Source organism: Callorhinus ursinus, unplaced genomic scaffold (genome assembly GCF_003265705.2).
Source record: "Callorhinus ursinus isolate GAN/ISIS: 27379988/994484 unplaced genomic scaffold, GSC_fseal_2.0 scaffold71, whole genome shotgun sequence".
Lineage (NCBI taxonomy): Eukaryota > Metazoa > Chordata > Mammalia > Carnivora > Otariidae > Callorhinus > Callorhinus ursinus.
In genome coordinates this window covers 3,196,231-3,219,674 of record NW_027397133.1, presented here as the reverse complement: position 1 = coordinate 3,219,674, position 23,444 = coordinate 3,196,231, and the positions used below count along the sequence as shown (strand labels likewise).

The 23,444-nt window shown below is 54.1% G+C and overlaps 1 protein-coding gene across 1 annotated transcript in view; it reads left to right on the top strand.

Annotated features, from left to right (window-relative positions):
• Nucleotides 1-7,503: 7,503 nt before the first annotated feature.
• DHX34 (DExH-box helicase 34) overlaps nucleotides 7,504-23,444 on the top strand; it is a 25,541-nt gene continuing 9,600 nt past the window's right edge. Inside the window, exons 1-8 of the mRNA XM_073886513.1 lie at nucleotides 7,504-7,616; nucleotides 8,299-8,415; nucleotides 9,109-10,043; nucleotides 12,818-13,129; nucleotides 15,168-15,422; nucleotides 17,691-17,793; nucleotides 18,886-19,103; nucleotides 21,458-21,632. Coding sequence (XP_073742614.1) covers nucleotides 9,342-10,043; nucleotides 12,818-13,129; nucleotides 15,168-15,422; nucleotides 17,691-17,793; nucleotides 18,886-19,103; nucleotides 21,458-21,632 — 1,765 coding nt within the window. The 5' untranslated portion in view covers nucleotides 7,504-7,616; nucleotides 8,299-8,415; nucleotides 9,109-9,341. The remainder of the gene's footprint in view (nucleotides 7,617-8,298; nucleotides 8,416-9,108; nucleotides 10,044-12,817; nucleotides 13,130-15,167; nucleotides 15,423-17,690; nucleotides 17,794-18,885; nucleotides 19,104-21,457; nucleotides 21,633-23,444) is intronic.

Here is a 23,444-nt window from a genome sequence, read left to right as displayed (position 1 = left end):
CGGGAAGCCTGCTTCTCCCTCTCCCGCTCCCCCTGCTTGTGTTCCTGCTCTCACTGTCTCTCTCTGTCAAATAAATAAATAAAATCTTTAAAAAAAATAAAAATAAATTAAAAAAAAGATTTCATTTATTTATTTGACAGAGAGAGACACAGCGAGAGAGGGAACACGAGCAGGGGGAGCGGGAGAGGGAGAAGCAGGCTTCCTGCTGAGCAGGGAGCCCGACGTGGGGCTCGATCCCAGGACCCTGAGATCATGACCTGAGCCGAAGGCAGACACTTAACGACTGAGCCACCCAGGCGCCCCAGAGAAGTGTCTTGATCTGACTTAGATTTTAATAGGATCCCTCCAGTTGCTGGTGGGGACTAGACTATGGGGGTTGGGGAGGGAGGGACATGAGGATCTTCTGCTTTAGCAGAGAGACTACTGCCATGGTCCGAGCAACAAGTGATGTTCAGTTGGGTCAGGGTACTAGCAGAGGCAGGTGAGAAGGTGACAGATTATGGCTCTGTTTTGAAGGAAAGGCTATGTCCTAGCTCCTTAGCTTGGTAGTCGAGGCTTCTCTCTGCCACTGGACACACTTAGGTTCTGGCCGTGCACACCATTGTGGCGGACAGAATAATGGCCCCCTAATGAGGTCCACATCCAAATCCCCTGCACCTGGGAATATGTGACTTTACTTGGCAAAGGGAACTTTGCAGTTGTGATTAAGGATTTTGAGGTGGGAAGAGGATCCTAGATTATCTGGGGGGGGGCCCAAGGTAATCACAAGGGTCCTTATAAGAGGGAAGCAGGAGGGTCAGAGTCAGGAGCAGGAGATTTGACAGTGGAAGCAGCTCTCAGAGTGATGGGAGGAAGGGGCCACCGGCCAAGGAATGCAGCCCCAGAAGGGGTCTGCTGACACCTTGATTGTAGATGCCTGACCTCCAAAATTTTAATGGAATAAATCTGTACTGTTCTGAGTCGCTAAGTCTGTGGTCACCTTGTTACAGCTGCCACAGGAGACCAGGACAGATCCTCTGGGCTGTATTATTTTCACGCCTCTAGGCCTTTTCTCAAGCTGGTGCCACTGCCTAAGATGCCCTTCGGAGTGGTGCCACCCTATCTGGTAATCACCAGCTGTCGGTTCCTCTTCAGATGCAAATGAATTCAAGTAAAAAATTGAGTTCCTCAGTTGCACCAGCTGCTAGTTCGAAGCTCAATAGCCCGGTGTCGCTGGCGGCTACCATACAGGGCAGTGCAGATACAGAACCTTTCCATCACTGCAGGACGTTTTACGAGACAGGGCTTCTCGAGGATCTCACCGGCTCACATCTTGAAGTCACATAGTAGTGGCACCTAAATGTAGGGTCATCACTACAGGACCGCATCTTCCATAGAGTTTCTCCTTTAAGGTAAGTCCTACCCCAACACAGGGAAGTAAGGGGAGATGCTTCTTTTTATAAGACGAGGCCCAGAGAAGGGAGGTCATTTGCCCAAGATCACACAGCAAAGAAATTATAGAACTGAGATCTGATCCCATGGTCACTTGACTCTGGTGCTCATGCTCTTATCTCTGAAATCTTCCTTCCTTGCCTTGCTCGAATGACACTTTCTCCAGGGAGTCTTCTCTGATTCATTCCCCTCCGAGGGAGGGAGTAGTGTTCTCTTCTCTGGGTTAAGTTTCTGGAACACAAGTTCCCAGGTACGCTGTAAATTCCCCATGGGCAACATCTGTGCCATTTTTATTTTTATTTCTTCTCCACCCATTCCCAGGCCTTAGAAATAACAAAACTATCTTTATCTGTCTACATCCTGTTTTCCAACTAGACTGTGAGCTCCCCAGTGATGAAGATCTCTTTCTTGCTATCTCTTCTTTAAAAAAAAAAAAAAGATTTTATTTATTTGACAGAGAGAGAGAGAAAGCATGAACAGAAGCAGGGGGAGTGGCAGGGAGAGGGAGAGGGAGAAGCAGGTTCCCCGCTGAGCAAGGAGCCCAACACAGGGCTCCATCCCAGGACCCCTGGGATCATGGCCTGAGCCGAAGGCAGATGCTTAACTGACTGAGCCACCCAGGCGCCCCGATATCTCTTCTTTCTATTTCTGGCATAGGGACACATAGTAGGTCCTCACCAATACATATTTTAGTCCTGGGGTTTTATTCAGAATTGACATGCATGAGTTATGAAGACCATTTCTCCCTTGTAGACTGAATTATGTCCTGGGACAATTTACAGAGCTTTATGAACAGCTGGGGGAAATCCTGTTGTCAATCCATTAGGGCCAGTGCCATTTAGGAGAGCTCTTCTTTGATACATTTATAAAAAGTCTTTTGTGGTTTTTTAAAAATTTATTTTCATTTATTACTGCATCAGCCTTTTTTTTTTAAAGAAGAAATCAATTTCATGGAAGCTTTCAAATGTAATGCTTTTTTAAAAAAAATATATTTATTTTAGAGAGAGTGCACGCGAGTCGGGGGAGGGACAGAGGGAGGGGAAGAATCCTCAAGCAGACTCCCCACTGAGCGTGGAGTCCGATGCAGGCCCCATCCCAGGACCCAGAGATCATGACTCGAGCCAAAAGCAAGAGTCAGACTCTCAACCGACTGAGCCCACACATGCCCCTCAAATGTATTTCTGTGGAACTTGGTCATTAAAAATAATCTTGCTTTTTGTTTGTTGTAATTTCCCCTTGTCTGTTCTTAATTTTGTTTGTTCTTTGAACGCATTGATTTCCTTGTTTCCAAAGCACCAGGTCTGAATATTTTTCTAAGAACGAATTTCAAGTTTGCTACTCAATCCTAGGTTTGGTAGTTTGCCACACACATCTTGAGGTCATATTTGTTGTTTACTTCCTCCCGTTTTTCTTTAAAAAGAAGTTGTAGTTCTCTTTTGGAAAGTTCAAGCCATGCTTAGTCAGTTTCTTCCCCTTCTTTTGATGACTTACAAATTGGCTTCTCTGTGTTCAGATTGTTTTCCCAACGGTTTGATAATTGCAACCGACTTCCCTCTTGACATCCCAAATCAATGTCCAACACGTAACTCAAACTCGAATACGCTCAAAATGGAACTCTGGATTTTCTCTCTCAGCCCTCCTTCCCTATTTTCCTGATCTCAGCTGATGGCAACTCCCTATTTCCAGGCACTGAGGCCAAAAACTTTGGGGTCATCCTTGACGCCTCTCTTTCTCTCACAGTCAATGGCCAGTCTGTCAGCCAACCCCTCTGGGCACTACTTTAAAGTATCCACAGAATCCGACCCCTTCCCACCACCTTCTCTGCCACCACCTCTCACTCACTGCACCGGCTGCCTCCCTGGTCCTCTTTGCTCATCTTGGTTCCCTACGGTCTTCTTTCCCCGCACACGAGCCCAAGATTCTGTTAAAATCTAACTCAGATCTTTGGGGCGCCTGGGTGGCTCGGTCGTTAAGCGTCTGCCTTCGGCTCGGGTCAGGATCTCAGGGTCCTGGGATCGAGCCCCGCATCGGGCTCCCTGCTTGGCGGGGAGTCTGCTTCTCCCTCTCCCGCTCCCCCTGCTTGTGTTCCCTCTCCCGCTGTCTGTCAAAGAAAGAAAGAAAGAAGGAAGGAAGGAAGGAAAGGAAAGAAAGAAAGAAAGAAAAAAAAAAAATCTTTACCAAAACAATCTAACTCGGATCGTGTCTCAGGTCCCTCCTCTGCTCAAACTCCCCCCGTGGCTCCCACTTCACTCAGATGAGGAGCCAAAGTCCTCACCGTGGTGTGCCTGATCTACTCTCCTCCTCTCCTCACCTCACTTCCAGCCATTCCCCCTCCTTCACTCCCTCCACACAAGCCAGCTTGCTGACCTCTGAACCCACCAACCATGTTGCCATGGCAGTCTGCATTTGCGATTTCCTTAACCTCCAGGGATCTCCCATGGCTTGCTGCCTCACTTATTTCTGCTCAAATACTGCTTCCTTGGAGTTGTCCTCTCCCGCCACACTACTTAAAATAACACGACTCCTTGCCCCTTTCCTGCTTTGTTTTGCTCCTTAGAGCGTGGCGGTACTGCTTGACGTTCTTTTTATTTTTATTTAAGTAAAGATATTTAAATGTCTGTTTCTCCTACCCGAGCTCCATGGGAGCAGGGACTTGATCTGTTTTGTTCACTGCTATGTTCTCAGTGCCTAGAACTAGCTCCGGAACTGAAGGCTGTACCTTCTCAACAACGGCAACATTCTCTTAAGGGAAGAGGAGAATGATGGGAGGATATACTATAAATGAAAGATCTAACATTTATTGAGCGCCTACTATGTACATTAGTGAAAAAGCAATTTATGTACCTTAGGTATATATTTTCGCTTACTTTCCCCAACAATCTTGAAAAGCAGATTATTATCCTGTTATAAATAGGGAAACTGAGGCCGAGACCCACAATGACTGGGGCACCTAGGACTAGAGAGGACTCTATTTTCTCATTCATTTAGTCATTCATTCAACAACATTTACCGACCCTCTGATACTTGTGGTGGACGCTGGACAACACAGGACCTCCAAGACAAGAATGGCCCCTGCCTTCAATTTGGGAGGTTGAATTATTAGTTAGTGAATTGCCAGGATGAATTATACCTTAATAGAATTATGCATTAATAATTATGAATTACAGTGAATAAATCACCAGAGTTTATTTTTTTTAAGATTTTAATTATTTATTTGACAGAGAGAGACACAGCGAGAGAGGGAACACAAGCAGGGGGAGTGGGAGAGGGAGAAGCAGGCTTCCCACTGAGCAGGGAGCCCGATGCTGGGCTCGATCCCAGGACCCTGGGATCATGACCTGAGCTGAAGGGAGTCGCTTAACGCCTGAGCCACCCAGGCGCCCCAACGGGAGCAGTTTAATAGTGTCTGGGCTCCCGCCAGCTTTCTCTCTGGCGTCGGGCGATCAGTTGCAAAGACGATTCACGGGTAGGATGGAGCGCGCGCCCGGGCAGAGGCGCCTGCAAGTCTCCGCGGCAGCGCTACCACCGACCTCTAGAAAGCGCAGCGTCACCCGTGGCTCCCCTCGAAGAGAGGCGGAGCTGGAGCGTGTTGTGCGCAGGCGCAGAGCGGGTTTTGGCCGCTCCCAGTTGCGCACTGGCTCCTCTGCCGGCGGCGGGGTGGGGCCTGGCCGTGAGGGTGGCGTGCGCAGGCGCAGAAGCGGCTTCGGGGGTGCGTGAGGGGCGCTGGGGACCGGAAGTTGGAGCGGTCCCGGAGGTTAGTGAGGTGAGGGTGGCGGGGCGGCTGCGCGGGGCAGTGGCGGCGGAGGCGGCGGGTGTGCGACCGGCTTGGGTAGTTGGGGAGCGAGCTGAGGGGTGGGGAGGGAAGTTCCAACGTGAGAACATGTGTTGGAGGAGACAAGGGGCCCGGGAGAAGCGGACGGAGATGGATCGTGAGCGCCCCGACAGCACCTGGGCGACACAGAGGCTCGAAACTGGAAGAAATGGGAGCCACGAAGAGAAGCTCGGAGAAGCTGAGGGACCGAGAGACGGGGAGGCGGAGAGAGGACGGAAGCCGCAAACTGGGGCCATGGGGGGCAAGGAGAGCTGATGGGGGCCCCCCAGAGGCTGCAGAGAAATGTGGTCGCACTGTGAACTTGGGGAGGTGGGAAACTAGCGAACAGAAAGAGACTGAGGAAGAGGGCGGTTCAAACGGAGGAACAAAACACTCGTTGACCTTAAAAGTTATTTTTACCAGCCAAAATGGGTTTACTTGGGGATAACTGCGAGTTGCAATTTGGGACAAACCAGCTACAGCAAAAACCATTGGCTGGTCCAACCAAAGAGAAGATAATTATATGGAGAAGGAGGAAGTTGGGAGGGGTTGTTTTGAATGGAAAGTAGGTTGGAGAAGAGCAAGAGTTCAGGGTGTTGATGGTTTCTCCTTGGCTGAGTGGCTGGGGTGGTCGCTTTCTTGTGGGAGATGCAGCTGTACCTCCTTCCCTGTTGGCACCGGTAATTGATGATTCTTTCCTGTCGGCAATTCTGTTGGAGCCTGTAATTGGCAGTTCTTCCAGTACTAACCTCAGGTGGTACCGCAGGAGAGCTTCCCCCATCCTTCTGGCCTCCCAGCTCCATCTTAGATTTCTCTTCATTAGTGGAAGAGACTGATAGATACAGAGATGGAGGCAGTGGAATAGGGAGAACCTGGCAAAAGCTCATGCAGGGACTGAGAAAGGGGAAGAGCCGCCAAGGGAAAGAGACTTGTGGAGAGAAAGCCGGAGGTGGGAAGTGAGTGAGACGGATGAGAACTGGATTAGGGCAGACCAGTGAAGAGAGCCATCCAGAGTGTGGAGAAAATGGGGCTCGATGGAGAGAGGGTGCATTTGGTAAACTTGGAGAGCAAAGAGAACTGAAAAGGCAGTGTCAAGTTTAAAAGCCAGACCACAGAGAATCACACTGAGAAGATGAAGAGGAATAAATGGGAGCCTGACTCCCTAGATTTGAATTCCTTGTCTCATTGTGTACTTAACCTGTCGTTGGCTCAGTACAATAGGGAGTGATAATAGCACCTTTTTTTTTTTTTTTTAAGATTTATTTTAAAGAAGCGGGGAGGGGCAGAGGGAGAGAGAGTCCAGCGATGTGGAGCTTGATGACCCTGAGATCATGACCTGAGTTGAAACCAAGAGACACTTAACCGGCTGTACCACCCAGGTGCCCCAAATAGCACCTTTTTAACATGAGGAAAGTGTAGCTGTGTACATGTATGTAGCTGGCCCTAGAAATATACATAGGTGATTTAGAATAGTACCTGATAAGTGAGGAGCGCTGTTAGCTAGTAAAGCGTCAGAACTGGGAGACAAAAGGTTAGGTGGGGGAACGCAGGTGAATAGTCATGATGGAGGGAAAGGCAGTAACAGAGACCGGGAATTGGAGAGAGACAAAAATGGAGCGTCAGGGAAAAAAAAAAAAAACACAAACGACTGAACAAGCAAATGAGAAAGTCAGTCGGAGAACCGGCGAGGAATGGAAAGGGTCAAATGGAGAGGGCTGGTTGGAGAGAATATAGACCTGAAGGGAAGAGAAACGACGAGAGACGGGACCAGACTATGAGAGGGAAGAGGGCTGAGCATGGTGAGCGCGGTGAGCTGAACAAAACAGGCTGAGATACGATGGACAGCCAGAGAGGGGAGAGCTCGGGAAGCAGGGAAACACCCTGTAAGCCACCACCAAGAGACCCAGAGATGGTCAGACACTGTGACAGAGAACCGAGGGGACCCAGGAAATCTACAAGGTTGGGACTCGAGAGCCATGGTACTCAGTCGGGCCCACGGGCGCATAGGCGGCTTGCAGCTGGGAGGAAAGCTCTTCATTTCATTCCCGATCTTTTTCTTGGGATCCTGGGCTCGGTATCCATAGCCCACCGAGGCCTTTTCCTCTTACTGCCTCCCCTCCAGCAGGAGTTCCCTATGAAGCCACTCTAGCATCACCTAACCCAGGTGTTTACCGGAAAATGTGCTCCCGTGGGCAACCACTCCGCCAGCTCACAGGTGCTTCATCAGCAGAAACCCCCTTTCTGGCTCTCATTACTCCTAGGGATGGCCTGAGTTCCCCCTGAGACTGCAGAGATCGAATCTGAACTGTCTTCCGTGATGGCCCTGAGAGACTGAAGGGAGAGTAGGTGAAAGCATTGCTAATTCCAGACGAAGGCGAATTGTGGCCTTTTTTTTTTTTTTTTTATTCTGGAGGGGGGGGGGGGGAGGGGCAGAGGGAGAAAGACTCTCAAGCAGACTCCCTGCTGAGCATAGAGCCTGGCGTGGGCCTCGACCTCATGACTCAGATCGTGACCTGAGCTGAGAGTCAGACACTGAACCAAATTAGCTACCCAGGAGCCTCAAATTGTGGCCTTTTGAGTGGAGTTTTCCAGGCTGTATGCCCTGGTTCCTGTCACTGATTTCTCCATGTTAGTCATCACTGGGAGAAAAGAGTGGACTAATTCTAGTTACTGTTTAGCTCCTCTGTAGCAGGCTAGGCGATAATCATTGCAATGTTTGGAAGTAGGTAGTATCCCCATTTTATGGATGAAGAAAACAGCTTCAAAACAGTTAATTTGCAGGTGGCCACACATCTAATAAATGATGACGATTCGGAGATTCAAACCCAGATCTGCCTGACTCCAAAACCTATACCAAGGAAGGCTCTGAATGCTCTTAAGGTCATAAACTTTAAGAATCTGAGTGATGGGCTTCACTCCAGAAAATTGTACATACGTTAGGACTTAGGCAGCTGAGAGAAAACCAACTTTGCCCAAGAAGACATTTTCTTGTGTAGCTCAGAAGTGAGGGAGTGGACTAAACCAAGCTTCTTCCCTCTCTCTTCCACTTCTCCTAGTTCCTCAGTGGCCGTCCTGGTGCGTCCTTCATTGTGCCCATGTGCAGGCTTTTCTCTAGGATGGGTTTCTAGGAAAGACTCGCGGGTTCAAGAGCTACTACAGACAGCTGCGGGTTGGTATGTCATCCTAGTGTAAATGCCAGAGAAAGGCTGTGATTGGCTCCCCGTGGGTCATGTGTCCACTTCTCGCACCAATCAACGGTTGAAGGAGGAGAAGTCGGATGCCATGATGGGCCAGGCCTTTGTCGCTTGCCCAATCAGTAGGGGTTCTCTGACTTTGAGCCATCAGAACCGTGTGGAATCCAGGAAGGACTGCTCTTCAAAGCGGGGTGGGGTGGGGTGGGGGAATGGTGGGTGCTGTTACCAGAAAAGGAAGGAAGGGATGTGCCAGGCAAGCAAAGACAGCGGATAACCTAACACTTGCAAAATTGTGCACTTGATTTCAAAGTGTTCCTAGGTGTCCCGAAGCTCAGGGACCCCAGATGAAGAACACTTGCCTTACTCTTTTCATTATACCACACCCCTCTTGTGTTATTGCCTCTCGTGACAAGGTTCTGTTGTCGATTGGCCCTGTGACCCACCCCCCTTCAGGTTTCAGGTCAGACATCTCTGGGCATCCTTCCCTGACTCCCAAGCATGGTCAGGCAGCTCCTGTGGGCTCCCGTGGCCCAGTCACTGGATTGTCTGTCTCTCGCCTGTGACCACGACCACATGTGAGGGCTCAGGATGGCCATCCTAGTCTGGTGCTTACAAACCAGCAGGCTTTCAGGAAATGTTTCTAAAAATGAATGCGTGTCTTCTCTCCCCCAGGCATTCTGGACCTGAAAACCCAGGATGGACTGGTGTCTGTCCCTGAGATTACTGCAGGAGTTGTGAGGGGCCCTGGGTGTCACCAGCTTGAGCCAGGTTCCTGGGCACTTGCTCTGTCATTGCCTGTGGTCGTCCTGGACTGTCAACGAGGAGGGAGATTGTCTCTGAAGAGAGAGCGGTTCCTTATTCCAGACACTGGCTTCTTACTGTGACTCGGAGATAGCACTGATAGCATGCCTCCTCCCAGAACGAAGGAGGGCGGGGATCCCCGAGGCCGACACTGGGATCCCGGTGAGGAGGAGGCCCCCGAGAAATGGGACTGGAATTGTCCAGAGACACGTCGCCTCTTCGAGAATGCCTTTTTCCGCGATGAGGATTATATACGCCAGGGTTCTGAGGAGTGCCAGAAGTTCTGGGCCTTCTTTGAACGCTTGCAGAGATTCCAGAGTCTCAAGGCCACCAGCAAGCGGGAGAAAGACCCTGGGTGTCCCAAGCACAGCGTCCCAGCATTGGCTGACCTGCCTCGCACTTACGACCCACGCTACCGCATCAACCTCTCGGTCCTGGGCCCCGACACCCGGGGCTCCCGGGGGCTGGGCAGGCAGCCCCCAGAGAGAGTCGCCGAGTTCCGCCGAGCCCTGCTGCACTACCTGGACTTTGGCCAGAAGCAGGCGTTCGGGCGATTGGCCAAACTGCAGCAGGAGCGGGCAGCACTTCCCATCGCCCAATACGGGAACCGCATCCTGCAGACGCTGAAGGGGCACCAGGTGGTGGTGGTGGCCGGGGACACGGGCTGTGGCAAGTCCACTCAGGTGCCCCAGTACCTGCTGGCCGCCGGCTTCAGTCACGTGGCATGCACCCAGCCCCGGCGGATTGCCTGCATCTCCCTGGCCAAGCGTGTCAGCTTCGAGAGCCTCAGTCAGTATGGCTCCCAGGTGAGTGGGTCTCACCAGCTCTCCGGTGTTTCCAGCGCGACCTCGAGGCATAGGCTGTTGCCCCGATGGTAGTATCGATGAAAGTGGAGCACTTCCGGTTCTTCGAGAGACTGATCTACAGATTGACCTGAATATGGTTCAAACGAGAAAGGCACTAGCATTACCCATAACACTTTCTTAAAATTTTATTTTATTTTTTTTTATTTTAAAGATTTTATTTATTTGAGAGAGAGAATGAGATAGAGAGCACGAGAGGGGAGAGGGTCAGAGGGAGAAGCAGACTCCCTGCCGAGCAGGGAGCCCGGTGCGGGACCCGATCCCGGGACTCCAGGATCATGACCTGAGCCGAAGGCAGTCGCTTAACCAACTGAGCCACCCAGGCGCCCAAATTTTTATTTTATTTTTGAGAGAGTGCAAGCGTGGGGAGCGGCAGAGGGAGAGAAAGAGAATCTCAAGCGGGCTCCACACCCAGTGCAGAGACCGATGTGGGGCTTGATCCCAAGATCAGGACCTGAGCCGAAATCAAGAGTCAGATGCTTAACTGACTGAGCCACCCAGGTACCCCTCTCCCAGTATAACACTTTTAACAGCAAAAAATTGGAAATGGCCTAAATCATTCCTTTTTTAGCAGCCATTAAAAAAAAAAGAGAGGCTACTTCTTTATAGTGATTTCTAGGGTTCTAATCCAGGCTCTGCCCCTTAAGAATCGTTACTGAAATTCTAATACTCTAAGCAGAAGAATGTGTATCCTCTGTAGCTCAGTGAATTTTCACAAATGAATTCATTTATGTAACCAGCACCCCAGAAACCCTCTGTCCCCCGCCTCCCCCCGTTACTGCCCTGAGGCCCCAAGAGTTGTCACTATCCTGAGTGATAGATTATCTCTTAGATTATGACAATTGAGTTAAAGAGGAAATACCACAGATCAATTTTGCCTCTTTTATTTACTTTTTATAAATGGAATCAAAAAGTGTGTTCTCTTTGGTGCCTGTCCTCTGTCGCCCGGTATTAGTTTTGTGAGAGACTTGTGTGTGGTAGAGTGTGTGGTAGAGTGTGTGGGTGCACACTGTTCTGTTCTTTCTCGCTGCTGTTTGGTCTCCCCTGGTGAAGACACCACAAGGTATTTGTCCCTTCTGCTGTTGACTGGAACTTGGGGCATTTCCAGCTTGAGGCTCTTTTTTTTTTTAAGATTTTATTTATTTGACAGAGAGAGACACAGCGAGAGAGGGAACACAGGCAGGGGGAGTGGGAGAGGGAGAAGCAGGCTTCCCGCGGAGCAGGGAGCCTGAAGCGGGGCTCGATCCCAGGACGCCGGGATCATGACCTGAGCCGAAGGCAGACGCCTAACGACTGAGCCACCCGGGCGCCCCCCAGCTTGAGGCTCTTGTGTAAAGGTGCTGCCATCAACATTCTAGAACATGCCATTTGCTGTCTGTCGGTATGTATTTCCGTCAGGGATATAACTAGGAGTGTGACTGCCGACTCGTCAGATCTGCAAGAATGTCTGGCTTTAGTGGATGCTGCCGAGCCACTTTGCAAAGTGGTCATACTCATCCACACTCCCAACTGGTGTGGTGTTCTGCCCTTGTTACAGTTAATCTTTCTCGTTTTAGCTTTTCTGGGTGGGTGGATCGTAGTAGCACATTTTAATTAGCATTTCTCTGACAACTAAGGGTTGAACATATTTATTGGCCATTTGGAGATCCTCCTTTCTGAAGTGTCCATTCAGGTCTTCTCCCCTGTTTGTCTTTTGTGTTGTCTTTTTGTTCTCGATTTATGGGGTTTTAAAGATGAGGGAAACGAGTCCTTTGTAGGATTTGTGTATTGCAGATCTTGTCTCCTACTCCGTGAGTTGTCTTTCATTTTCTGAATGCTGTCTTTTGATGATGATGTTTTTTTATTTAAATACTGTTCAGTGTGTCATTTTCTTTCTGTGGTTGGCACTCTTTGGGTTCTGTTTAAGGATTATCTCCTTACTTTAAGAACATAAACACATCCTATGTTTTTTCCTAAGGATTTTTACCTTTAAAACTATAATTTATCAGAAATTGATGCGTATGTGATATGAGGTAGTGGTTAAGATCATTTCCTCACGGGGCGCCTGGGTGGCGCAGTTGGTTGAGTGTCTGACTCTTGGTTTTGGCTCAGGTCACGATCTCAGGGTCGTGGGATCGAGCCCCGTGTGGGGCTCTGCGCTCAGCGTGGAGTCTGCTTGGGATTCTCTCTCCCTCTCCCTCTGCCCCCCCCCTGTGCTTTTTCTCTCTCTCTCTCTAAAAATTTTTTAAAAAGATCATTTCCTCTCAATACTGCTTTTAACTGTGTTTTGCCTTGGATGAGTGACCTCAGTTTCCCCATCTGTGAGGTGAGAATGGTGGTTCTTGCTTCTCATGGTGGCTGTGAGGATGAAATGAGTAGGGGGTGCCCATTCAGTGTTTAGAGTAGTTCCCACCAGAGTAGGGACTCAAAGAAAGGTGAACTATCCCCCATGGTCATTAATTAGTATATACCCAAAGCTCTGTGCCAACACTTTATGTGCATGAGCACGTACCGTTCTCCCAGCAGTTGGGGGGATGTCTCTGAGGGACGGAACTGCTCGCCCGAGTCAGTGGTACTAAGCGGCACAGGTGGCGTCCAGACCCAAGCGTGCTGGACTCCAGAGTCTGATGGGGGCCCGGGAGCAGGGGCATTTGCTCAGATTTTCAGTTTGGGCGGATGCGGGCTGGTGCTCAGGTGCGGGCTCCTCTCCTGACCACCCCCCTTTCCCCCCAACTCAGGTTGGCTACCAGATCCGCTTCGAGAGCACGCGGACAGCGGCCACCAAGATCGTGTTCCTGACGGTGGGGCTGCTCCTGAGGCAGATCCAGCGGGAGCCCAGCCTGCCCCAGTACCAGGTCCTGATAGTGGACGAAGTCCACGAACGTCACCTCCACAACGATTTCCTCCTGGGCGTCCTCCGGCGCCTGCTGCCCAAGCGGCCAGACCTCAAGGTCATCCTCATGTCGGCCACCATCAACATCTCGCTCTTCTCCAGCTACTTCGGCGGTGCCCCCGTGGTGCAGGTGCCCGGGAGGCTGTTCCCCATCACGGTCAGTGCTGCCCTCACGTCCCCCAGTCCTCCCACCCGGTCTCTGGCCGGCCTGGACCTGTCCCTTCTCTCCTGCTCGGATTCCCATCTTTCCGTGAAGGACATTCTTGCTCGCGCTCTCTCTTCTAAAGCTGCCATATCCTGAGCATTTGCAATGCGCTGGGCAGGTGCTCGGTGCTTGTTGGAGGAGACCCAGCAATGTAAAGCTATGAGTTTGTTCCTCTTATGTAACAGTCCTGCTGGTCCAGGCTGGTGGGCAGCTCTGTTGCATGTGGTCATTCAGGGACCCGGGCTCCTCTTTTCTCCTGCTCTACCATCGCATAGCGTGGAGCTGCTCAGTCTCCGCACTGTTGACGTTTTGGGCTGGATAACTCTTCGGTTGTGGGGGCTACCCTGCGTATTGTAGGATGTTTAGCCGCCTCCCTGGCCTCTTCCCACTAGCTGCCAGCACCATTCTTCCCCCCTCAGGGGTGACGGCCCAGAATGTCTCCAGACGTTACCAAATGTCCCCTGGGGGCAGCCCCCTGCCCCCTGCGCCAAGCACCCCTGTTCTAGGGAGCTGTCCGGGTCTGTCTGGTCAAAGCTTGCAGGAAGAGGGAAGGAGCCCTAGTCCAAGGAAAGACCAGTTTGTCTTGAAGTTGGATGTGACTTTGCAGTTGTCTTGTTCTCTCCATGCCCATGGTGCAAGGTGGGGAGGGCTGGAAGGTGCTCGCTCTCTCGCTAGGGGACGGCGTGCCCAGGAAGAAAAGAGCAGAGTCTTTGGGGCCACCGTGGGTCTCGCACACCTCTCGACACCCCCGACCTCACCCCGTCCCCACAGCGGTCCTGGGCAGGCCTGACTCCACACACGTCCTTAACCTCCCACCCCAGGTCTTTGGTTTCTCCGGAAAATTCTACCCTGAACTTTTCCCCCTTTTGCACCGGCCTATTTGCTGTGGCTCACATAGTGGTCTTGTCGGTGATCACAATGAAGCTGCTACCATGGGAGAGCTCACGTGGGCCCTCACCACGGCCCTGGGGGGCCTGCGCCAGGGATTTCTGCCCCTGGGGGTAAAACGGAGGTTCAGAGACGTGGAGCGGCAGAGCCGGGACTGGAATCCTGCTCACAGATGTGGCCCCGGACCAGGGAGCTTCTCTTTGCTCTTTCAGATCCCCTTTCCCCTCCCCACCTGTCTGTCTCCCCGCCCCCCGCCCAGGGGTGGCACTCGTGGACCCCTCCTGCCTGGCTTCCCAGTGGCCCTCCAAGACGGTCTGTGCCTGCTCTCTTTGTGTTTTGAAAGCCAGTCCCTTCTCTCGCAGGGAGAGTTGGTAGGAGCCCCGGAGTTCCTAGCACCAGGAAACTGCACTGCTCCTTGTGGTTTGGGGTTCTAAATACCCAGCCATCCGTCTGTCTTCCGAGCAGCTGTAAAAAAAAAAAAAAAGAAAAAAAGAAAAAGCGGGCGGGGGGGGGGAGCATGCTGTCTGAGAAGTGATTTTTCTAGGCTTTTGATCCTGACTCCACCCTTTTTTTTTTTTAAGATTTTATTTATTTGAGAGAGAGAATGAGATAGAGCATGAGAGAGGGGAGGGTCAAAGGGAGAAGCGGACTCCCCGCTGAGCAGGGAGCCCGATGTGGGACTCGATCCTGGGACTCCAGGATCATGACCTGAGCCGAAGGCAGTCGCTTAACCAACTGAGCCACCCAGGCGCCCCCAGACTCCACCCTTAAAAATTCTGTTGTTGAAGTTACCTATCAAACCCAACAGAACACGACAGAACGTGTGTGTCGCGCGTGGAGCTCAGCTAATTTTCATACTTCAAATACTTGCATGCAGCTAGCACCCAGACTGCAAAACCTCAGACGTCCCCAGCACCCCAGAAGCCTTCTGGTTACCCCCATACGCTGTCCTTTTAGGATGTCCTCCTCTAATTAACTCGCTCGAGGGCGCCAGGTGCTGCCTGAGGGGTCTGCACCGTCTCCCGCAGCCTGTGGTCTCCCTGCCCTGTGGCCGTGTGCTGGGGTGACAGGCACGCCCCTGCCTGGGGCCGTCTCCCTGCAGGTGGTGTACCAGCCGCAGGAGGCGGAGCCAGCAGCGTCCAAGTCCGAGAAGCTGGACCCTCGGCCTTTCCTCAGGGTGCTGGAGGCCATTGACAGCAAGTACCCCCCCGAGGAGCGGGGTGACCTCCTCGTCTTCCTCAGTGGCATGGCAGAGATCAGCTCGGTCCTTGAGGCCGCCCAGACCTACGCCGGCCGCACCCAGCGCTGGGTGGTGCTGCCGCTGCACAGCACCCTCTCCGTGGCCGACCAGGACAAGGTACCACGTGTGGCCAGGCCGGGGGGGCGGGGGGAGGGGAGGCCTGATTCGAGCACAGGTGTGCAGTGGGAGTCTGCGAGCTGGGTTGGGGAAGGGTCGGGAGGGGGCCGTCAGAGGCCGTCGGGTCACCCTGGTAGTTGTTTCTTTCCGGTTTGAGTCCCCCCAAACCTAGCAGCTTTGAAGAGTAAGTGTTCACCATCTCACATCACTCTCGCAGGTCGGGAGGTCGCGAGAGGCTTCGGTGGGTGCCTCTGGCCCAGGCTCTGTCCGGAGGGTGCAGCTGAGGTGTCGGCTGCCATCTGAAGGCTTGCCTGGGGCTGGAGGGCCCTCCTCTGAGAGGGCTCACTCACATGGTGGGCTGTTGGCTGGGGGCCTCAGTTTCCCTCCTCGTGGGCTGCTTGAGTGTCCTCCCAGCATGGTGGCTGGCTCTTCCCAAAAGACCCAAGCAGAAGCCACAATATCTTTTATGCCCTGGCCTTGGACATCATAGCTCGTCATGTCTGCAGTGTCCTGTTAATTGACCTGGGCTGCTCTGGTCAGGGGGAAGGTGCTGGATGAGGGTGTGGATCCCGGGAGGTGAGCCGCATCGGGGCCTTTGTGGAGGCTGACTACCACGGTTCTCTGGTGGAGGGGGGCGGAGGGAGGCCCTTCAGGTCACACTCAGTTGTTGGTTGATTGAAGAAACCACCTTTGAGCACCTCCTTAGTGCTTCCCCTTGTGCCAAGGGGGCTCTTTGGGACACACTGGGAGCCAAGACATGGCCCTTCCCCTGCCGTAGCTGCCGGTCTGTGGAGGGAGCTGGCAAGCAACGATAATTTACAAATAGAAAAGGAAAGTTGTGGAAACGAGCATAGCTCTGTGAGAGCACAGTCGTGGCGGATTCAGGGAAGGCTTCCTGGAAGAAGAAACTTTCAAAACTGAGACCCGAGAAAGCCCCAGCCTAGGAAGGGGGCAGGGAGAAGAGTGTCCTGGCTAAGGTGTGTGGAGCATTGCTGGGTGCCGGCCAGAGTGGGCAGCTGTGTGCACGCCTGGCCTCATTTAGACCTTCCAGCAGCCCTGTCTGCCAGGGGCCGCTGTTACCCAGGACAGACACAGACACCTGGGCCGAGGCACTCGTGCAAAGTCACCTAAGTGGCCGAGCCAGGCTTTGGAACGTGGCAGTTTGGCACCAGAGCCCTTGCTCTTAACCAGAGGTTGCCAGCTTCCTGGAAAGGGCCAGGGAGTACAAAGTTGTAGGTTTGTTTATTTGAGAGAGAGCATGAGCAGGGGGAGGGGCAGAGGGAGAGGGAGAAGCAGACTCCCTGCTGAGCGGGGAGCCCGACGTGGGGCTCCATCCCAGGACCCTGAGATCATGACCTGAGCTGAAGTCAGATGCTTAACCGACTGGGCTACCCAGGTGCCCCCAAAGTCATAGGTTCTTGTGAGCCATTTTGTCTCTGGCTCGACTCCACTCTACCATTACAGTAGGAAGGCAGCCGCAGACTGACCCGGGTGAGGCTGTGCTGTGTTAAAACTTGATTCACAAAAAACAGAAGGCTGGATCTGGCCCCCAGGCCTAATTGCGGACCCCCAACTCTTGACCACTGTGTTTGTCTCTTGGGCCCAAGAGAAGGGCTTGTGCAAAGGGCCTGCGGTGAGAGAAAGGTGGGGCCCCTGGGAGACCACCTGCAGGGTGTCTGGGGTCCAGACTGTGATGGGGAAGGCAGGCCGGGTGGGACTGAGAGGTGGGCAGGCCTAGGCCGCAGGGCCCTGAAGACCCAGTGTGGTGCTTGGGCTTTGTCCTGCGTGCTCCTGGGAGCCATGGGAGGGTTCTGAGCAAGGTGGGGAGCAGTGCCAGTTTGTGCTTTAGCAGATCTCTCTGCTGTGTGTGATCACGGGTGGGAGGCCAGAGACGAGGGAGGAGGCTGGGGCAGGACCTGGGTGGGAAGGGAGGGCCTGGACCAGGGCAAGGCTGTGGGTTTGGGGAGAACGGAATGAATTTCGGAAACGTTCAAGACGTGCAAGTGTGGCTGGAGGGGGGAGGGGCAGGGGAGCCAGGACAGCCCAGGTTTCTGGCCTACATGGAGTGGTGGATGACGAGCCGTCTCTGAGATGGGGACTCGAGGAGGAAAGTGCTCAGTGGGAGGCGCTGAGGCTATTCGAGATACTGTAGGTGGGTGTGACGTGCCCGTGGGCCATCCAGGAGTCGTCAGGGAGGCCACTGGACACAGGTCAGCAAGGGTCAGCTAGTCTCAGATGTCACCTCCTCCTCTGCCCCCCCCCCCCCAGGTATTTGACGTGGCCCCCCCTGGAGTTCGGAAATGCATCCTCTCCACCAACATCGCCGAGACCTCTGTCACCATTGATGGGATCCGCTTTGTAGTCGATTCTGGTAAGGGCTGCTCCCCGCCACCCCTCAGGCCCTAGAGAGAAGTGTGGGGTCTGGAGATGTGCAAGTGCAGTGAGGGAACTCTGGACCAAAGCAGAGAGTAGGGGGCCTTAGGGCCGCGGTGCAGCGGCAACATCTTCTCAGACATTCCAAGCTTGCTCCTGCCCCGGGGCCTTTGCACTTACTGTTGTCCCTGCCAAGAGCAGTCTTTCTCCAGATATCCACAGGGCTCACTCCCTCATTTCAGGGCCTGCATAAATGTGCCACCATTAGAGAGGCCTACCTTGTCCACTTTTGGGATCCCCCTCTCCTCCTACTGCTGTTGCTTTCCGAATGAGACCTGTTGTTCCTCAGAGTATGGGCCTTATATTTCGTATCTGTTGACCTATTGCTTTTCTGTCTTCCCAACTGGACCGTTGTCTGGGAAGTCAGCGTAGCGTAGCGGTTGGGAGACGCTGGGGCCAGCCTGGCTATGTGACCAAGGTCGTGTCACTGAGGCCATGTGTGTTTGCTCATTTGTAAAATGACAAGAATAGCAGAGCCTCCCTTGGGTTGTAAGGATTCAGTGAGTGAATTCATCCCCTGGGTACTTCGGATGGTGCCTGGCGCAGGGCGAGCACTCTGTGTTAGCAGTGACATCGTATTGAATCTGGGACACCGCCCACGATAAAACATTCCGTAATTTTATGTACCATCAAAATTTAAAAATACCAGCCATTAAATGTGGACGTGCCTTTGCTTTCAAGGTGCGTCCCATTTTCAGAGACAGTGGAAGTGGACAGAGTCGGGCTTAGAGTTGATGAACTCTGCTCTGTTCAGCCCCGTGAGACCGGGGACAGTGTTCACAGTGGTGCCTGGCACACAGGAGGTGCCTAATAATAACAGTTGGACGACCGGGCTCCTGAATACACAAACAGGAGATGGGTGAATGAGGAAACAAAAGGCTAAATCAACGAAGTGTCAGGGTCGAGGCTAAATAAGCTCTCGGTCCGCGTCAGTGGAATGAAGGAGGAGGCGAGGGCGTCAGAGACCGAGCGGTGAGGTGCCCCCCCCCCCCTCCGTGGCTACCGCACCAAGTCTCCCATCCCCGTGCAGGGAAGGTGAAGGAGATGGGCTATGACCCACAGGCCAAGCTGCACCGGCTGCAGGAGTTCTGGATCAGTCAGGCCAGTGCCGAGCAGCGGAAGGGCCGGGCCGGCCGCACGGGCCCTGGGGTCTGCTTCCGCCTCTATGCCGAATCCGACTATGATGCCTTCGCCCCCTACCCCGTCCCGGAGATTCGGAGGGTAGCGCTCGACGCGCTGGTGCTGCAGGTGAGGCCGGGGCAGGGAGGGGGCCCTGGAGGCCCTCAGCCGGGACCCATCCCGGGGTTCCAGGGCCGGGAAGGGCATGGGAGCTCATGGCTTCCAAACGTCCGAGCCCCCTGGCGAGGGGAGGATTGTTCCCTGGGTCCACAGGCTGGTGGGAAAAACCTCGTGACTCCGTCAGAATGCCTTCAGCTGGGACAGAAAATCCACCCGGAAGTGGCTCTTGAAACTGGGGTTTCTCCGTACATTTTATGTCATGGCTCTTAGCTCATTAGCTTTGCTTCGATTAGGCAGCTGCGCCAAATAGGCCCCCTTGCCGAGCGGCCAACACACAGAACCTTGGTCCTCGGGGTGGTGGGCGGTTTCTTTTATTTGGGGACCCAGGCCCCTTTCCTGTGTGGCTTCGGTGGAGGGGAGGGAGCATGGGAGAGGAGCTTGGGAGGGTTGGCGGGCCAGGCCCCTCCACTCACCTTGCCCTGGTTAGCACTCACGCCTGCGGCCGCTGGGGAACCTGGCCAGTGTGGGCTCTGGGCTCTGGGCTCGGGCAGAAGAGGAAGGGCCAGTGGCTTCCACAGCAGGCTTCCCCGGGCCGGAGCGGCTGGGAGCACCAACCAGCCCCCTTCCTGTGGGTGATGCACCCTCAGAGTTCCTGTTTTGTTTGATTTCATTTTTCAAAAATGCTGCTTGGGGCCCACTGTGTGAGTTCCTGACCCGCAGGGCCTGACCAATATGGACGATGGACCGTTTCCCAGTGGAGCAGTCCCCAGATGGGGAGGCGGCAGTCTCGGTTATTTAAGTGGGTCAGTGATGTCCTACAGGGCTCGGGCTCGTTCTAGCCTTTTCCGTCTTCTGTCCGTCAGCGGCTCTTCTAAGCATAGTGATGGCAAAGGTGACACTGGATAGAGAGCGCTTGCCTCGCACTCGCTGTGGGCCAGGCGCTGTTCTTGTGTTGTCTGTGTAGAACTGTTTGGATCCCTGCAAAAGCTAGACAGGAGGTAGTTTTATTATCCCAATTGCTGGATGAGGAACAGTCGCACAGAGACGTGATTTAAGTTGCCCCAGGTGTCCCAGGCGGTCAGCGGCAGAGCCCGGGTTCCATCTGGGGCTGTCCGGCTCCGAGCCGGCCTCATGCGTGCCACCTGGCTGTGGCAGCCGTGGCGTCACCCCACCTCCTTGACCATCCAGACGCAGAGGCAACAACTGCCCCTCTGCATGGGTCTCATTTTTAAGACCCTGGGCACCTTTCCCTGAAGGCCCCTGGCCACTCTCCCATCCTGTCTCGTTGGCAGCACTGGGTCATGGGTGTCTCCTGGTTGACCTGGAAATGCCCAGGGCCAGGGCCTTGGCTGAGTAGCTCAGAGCGGGGATTGCTGGCCCCGGCTGCACACTGGAATCATGTAGAGAGCTTAAATTTAAAAAATCTGGCCTCACCCCTCACCCAGAGCTTCTAACGTAAAGGTGTTTTTTTTTGTTGTTTCTTTTTTTTTCATGGGCACTGGGTGTTTGTCCGGGAAGCAGGGAGGGAGGTGGACCGGCTGCGTGCCGGGTGGCCAGCCCGCCTTGTGGTGCCCGCCGGATGAGGCCCAGGTCAGCAGGTGACCTCGCAGCAGGGTTGGCTAGAGCCCCTGGGCCCTCTGAGCTTCCTTCCCGCTCTCTTCTGGCCCCATGAGCCTCCATGCCCACCTTTCCTCCATCTGGTCCAGAGAGGGGATGGTTGCTTCCGCCTTGCCAGGCCCGGTGATGGGTGCATTCTTTACTTCATTCCCCCACACGCTGCTGCCCTTCTGGGCCTCTGAATTAATGAGGATCCACTTTGGTCCACGGTGAGAGAAACTCAACTCAAACTACCATGAGCAGAAAAGAGGATTTCACGAGGTTGTGCATCCATCGTGGGGGTGGTCTCGCTTAGGAATGACTGAGGACTTTTTCATCTGCTGTGCTTGGGCTGATCTCCAGGCAAGGGCAAAATAATCCCAGCAGCTCTGGGCTTCCATGCTGGCCCCTCACAACCAGAGAGGAAGCCAGAACTTCTCTCTCCCAGCGTCCGTTTGCAAATGTCCTGGGGAGGATCCTGATTGGCCCAGCTCAGGTCCCATACTCATTCCTTGATCGGTTGCTCTGTTGAGGGGCTGAGAAACCAAGATTGGTCCAGCTTAGGTCCTGTGGCTTGCTCTGTGGCCAGGGTCCAGGAGAAGAGGTGCTGGAGAGACAGACAGGGGCCCTTCTCCCCTGCCCCATGCAGAGGGCCTTGGCATTGGGAGTTTTAAGGTAGCATGAGTTTGTGATCTTTGAGCCCCCGGCCAGTGCTCAACAGTAGCTCCCGTGTCCCCCATTCCTGGGGGGCCCAACTGTCATTCCAGATGAAGAGCATGAACGTGGGGGACCCACGAACCTTCCCTTTCATCGAGCCCCCGCCACCAGCCAGCCTGGAAACAGCCATCCTCTACCTCCGGGACCAGGGGGCCCTGGACAGCTCCGAGGCCCTCACCCCCATTGGGTCCCTACTGGCCCAGTTGCCGGTGGATGTTGTGATTGGTGAGGACTTCCTTCAGAGTGGTCACCCAGGGCGCTGGGAGTGGCTGTGGGGACCGTTCACGCTCTGAGCGACTTGTAGGGCCAGCCTGTTCCTTCTCTGGGCCCTGTCAGTTCGGTCACGAGTTCCCTGTTCCGGGCACTGGGGTACAGCAGTAAACAGGCCCCTCTCTCCCCCGCACACCCTGTTCCCAGCTCCACCCTGTCTCCCCTCTCTTGGTGTTGTAAGGATGTCAACATGGCCTGTCTCTTCCTCTTGCTCATCCCTGAGTCATCCCTGCCACTTCTGAGAAGCTCGCTGACTGACGTGTGTTCTGGTCTGATTCTCCTGACTCGAGACTCTCTAGAGGCTCTGTGACCCGCAGAATATTCCCAGGCGAGCAGGACTTCTTGTGGCACTATTGGCCAGGCATGATGTTTCACAGAACCTTCTGCCCATGTTAACGTCATTAATGTCCCCATCAGTGCACCACCCTGGAGCTTCAGGGGGGACAGGAGCCTGGGGACCACCGACCCTGAGGTCCTCTCATGGTTATGAAGGTGGTTCTGTTTGTTTTAGGACACAGGGCTAGAGCAAGGGAAATCCGATCTGAGAAGAAAAAGAACGTTCTGTGAGCATTGGCTGTGTGTCAGTGAAAGGCTCTGTAAGCCTTCTATCATTTCACCCTCACCTGGGGAGGGGAGGGCCTCTGGTCACCCCTTCAGTACAGATGAGGACGTTGAAGATTGGCCAGGGACAAAGATCTGCACCCAAGGGCCCAGAGCAAGCAGGCAGCAGGGCCTGGATTGGATCCGGTGTGACATGGGAGTGACTCATTCCAGCCTCAGAGATGGATTGTCACTCACTTGCTCAGGGTCATGCTGTGGGCAGAGCTGGGAGGGCACCCCAGCCAGGCAGACACTGTCAGTCCCCAAGCCCCGCAGGACAGGGGGCACACATGACTCAGTGCCGGGAGGGTCCGGGCCCGGATGGCTCAGTCACCGTGCTTTGTCTGTGCCAGGTGGGGCGCTAAGTGCTGGGAAGCACGGTCCATTCTCACAGCAGCCAGACGCCGCCCTTAGCCCATTTCACCGACGGGAAGACAGGCACAGAGAAACGGAGGGACTTGCCCGAGGGGCAGAGCTAGAGGGTTCTGGGACAGCCTCGTTTTCTTGCCCAGCTTTATTTTCCGAGGCTAGCTGTGTAACAGGAGCTTTCCAGAAAGGCAGCCAAGGGGACCAGTGAGGATGAGTCAGACGCGTGTTACGCAGGCCCCTGAGCACGGGGCAGACAGGCGAGGTCCTGGTGGTGCGGACCAGGGACCTGCTGCTTCCATCTTTCCCTGTCTTCCCTGCTCCCACTACCCCCCTTCCCCTCTCCCCCTACCTCCACCTTGAATTAAACAAAGATGGCAGGAGAGGATCCAGCCGAGGCAGGCGCAGAAGTCAGTGCCCGTGGTGTGCCAGGCCGACTGTTGGGGCTCATGTGGGGTCCCGTTCTGGAGGGAGGAGGGAGAGACCGCGGCGGGTCAGAGCAAGTGCCAGGAAGGAAAACAAAGCCAGGAGGGGGATGTGGGGTGTGGGGGCGTCAGTTGTAGAGAGGAGAGCCAGGTGGGTGGGGGCAGTGCTGCCGACAACGGCCAGCTCTCAGACGGTGCCCACCTGCGGCCCGAGGCAGTGAGACTGAGGTGACCTCCGGCCTACAGATGGGGAAACTGAGGCCTTGCCCAAACTCACGTGACTGGGAAGCAGAGTGTGGGCTTGATTCTGTCCCTGTGGCTCCCGAGGCCCTTTGCGGGCCAGGTGGAGGGGGTTTGGGGCTGGCTGGCGGGGGGG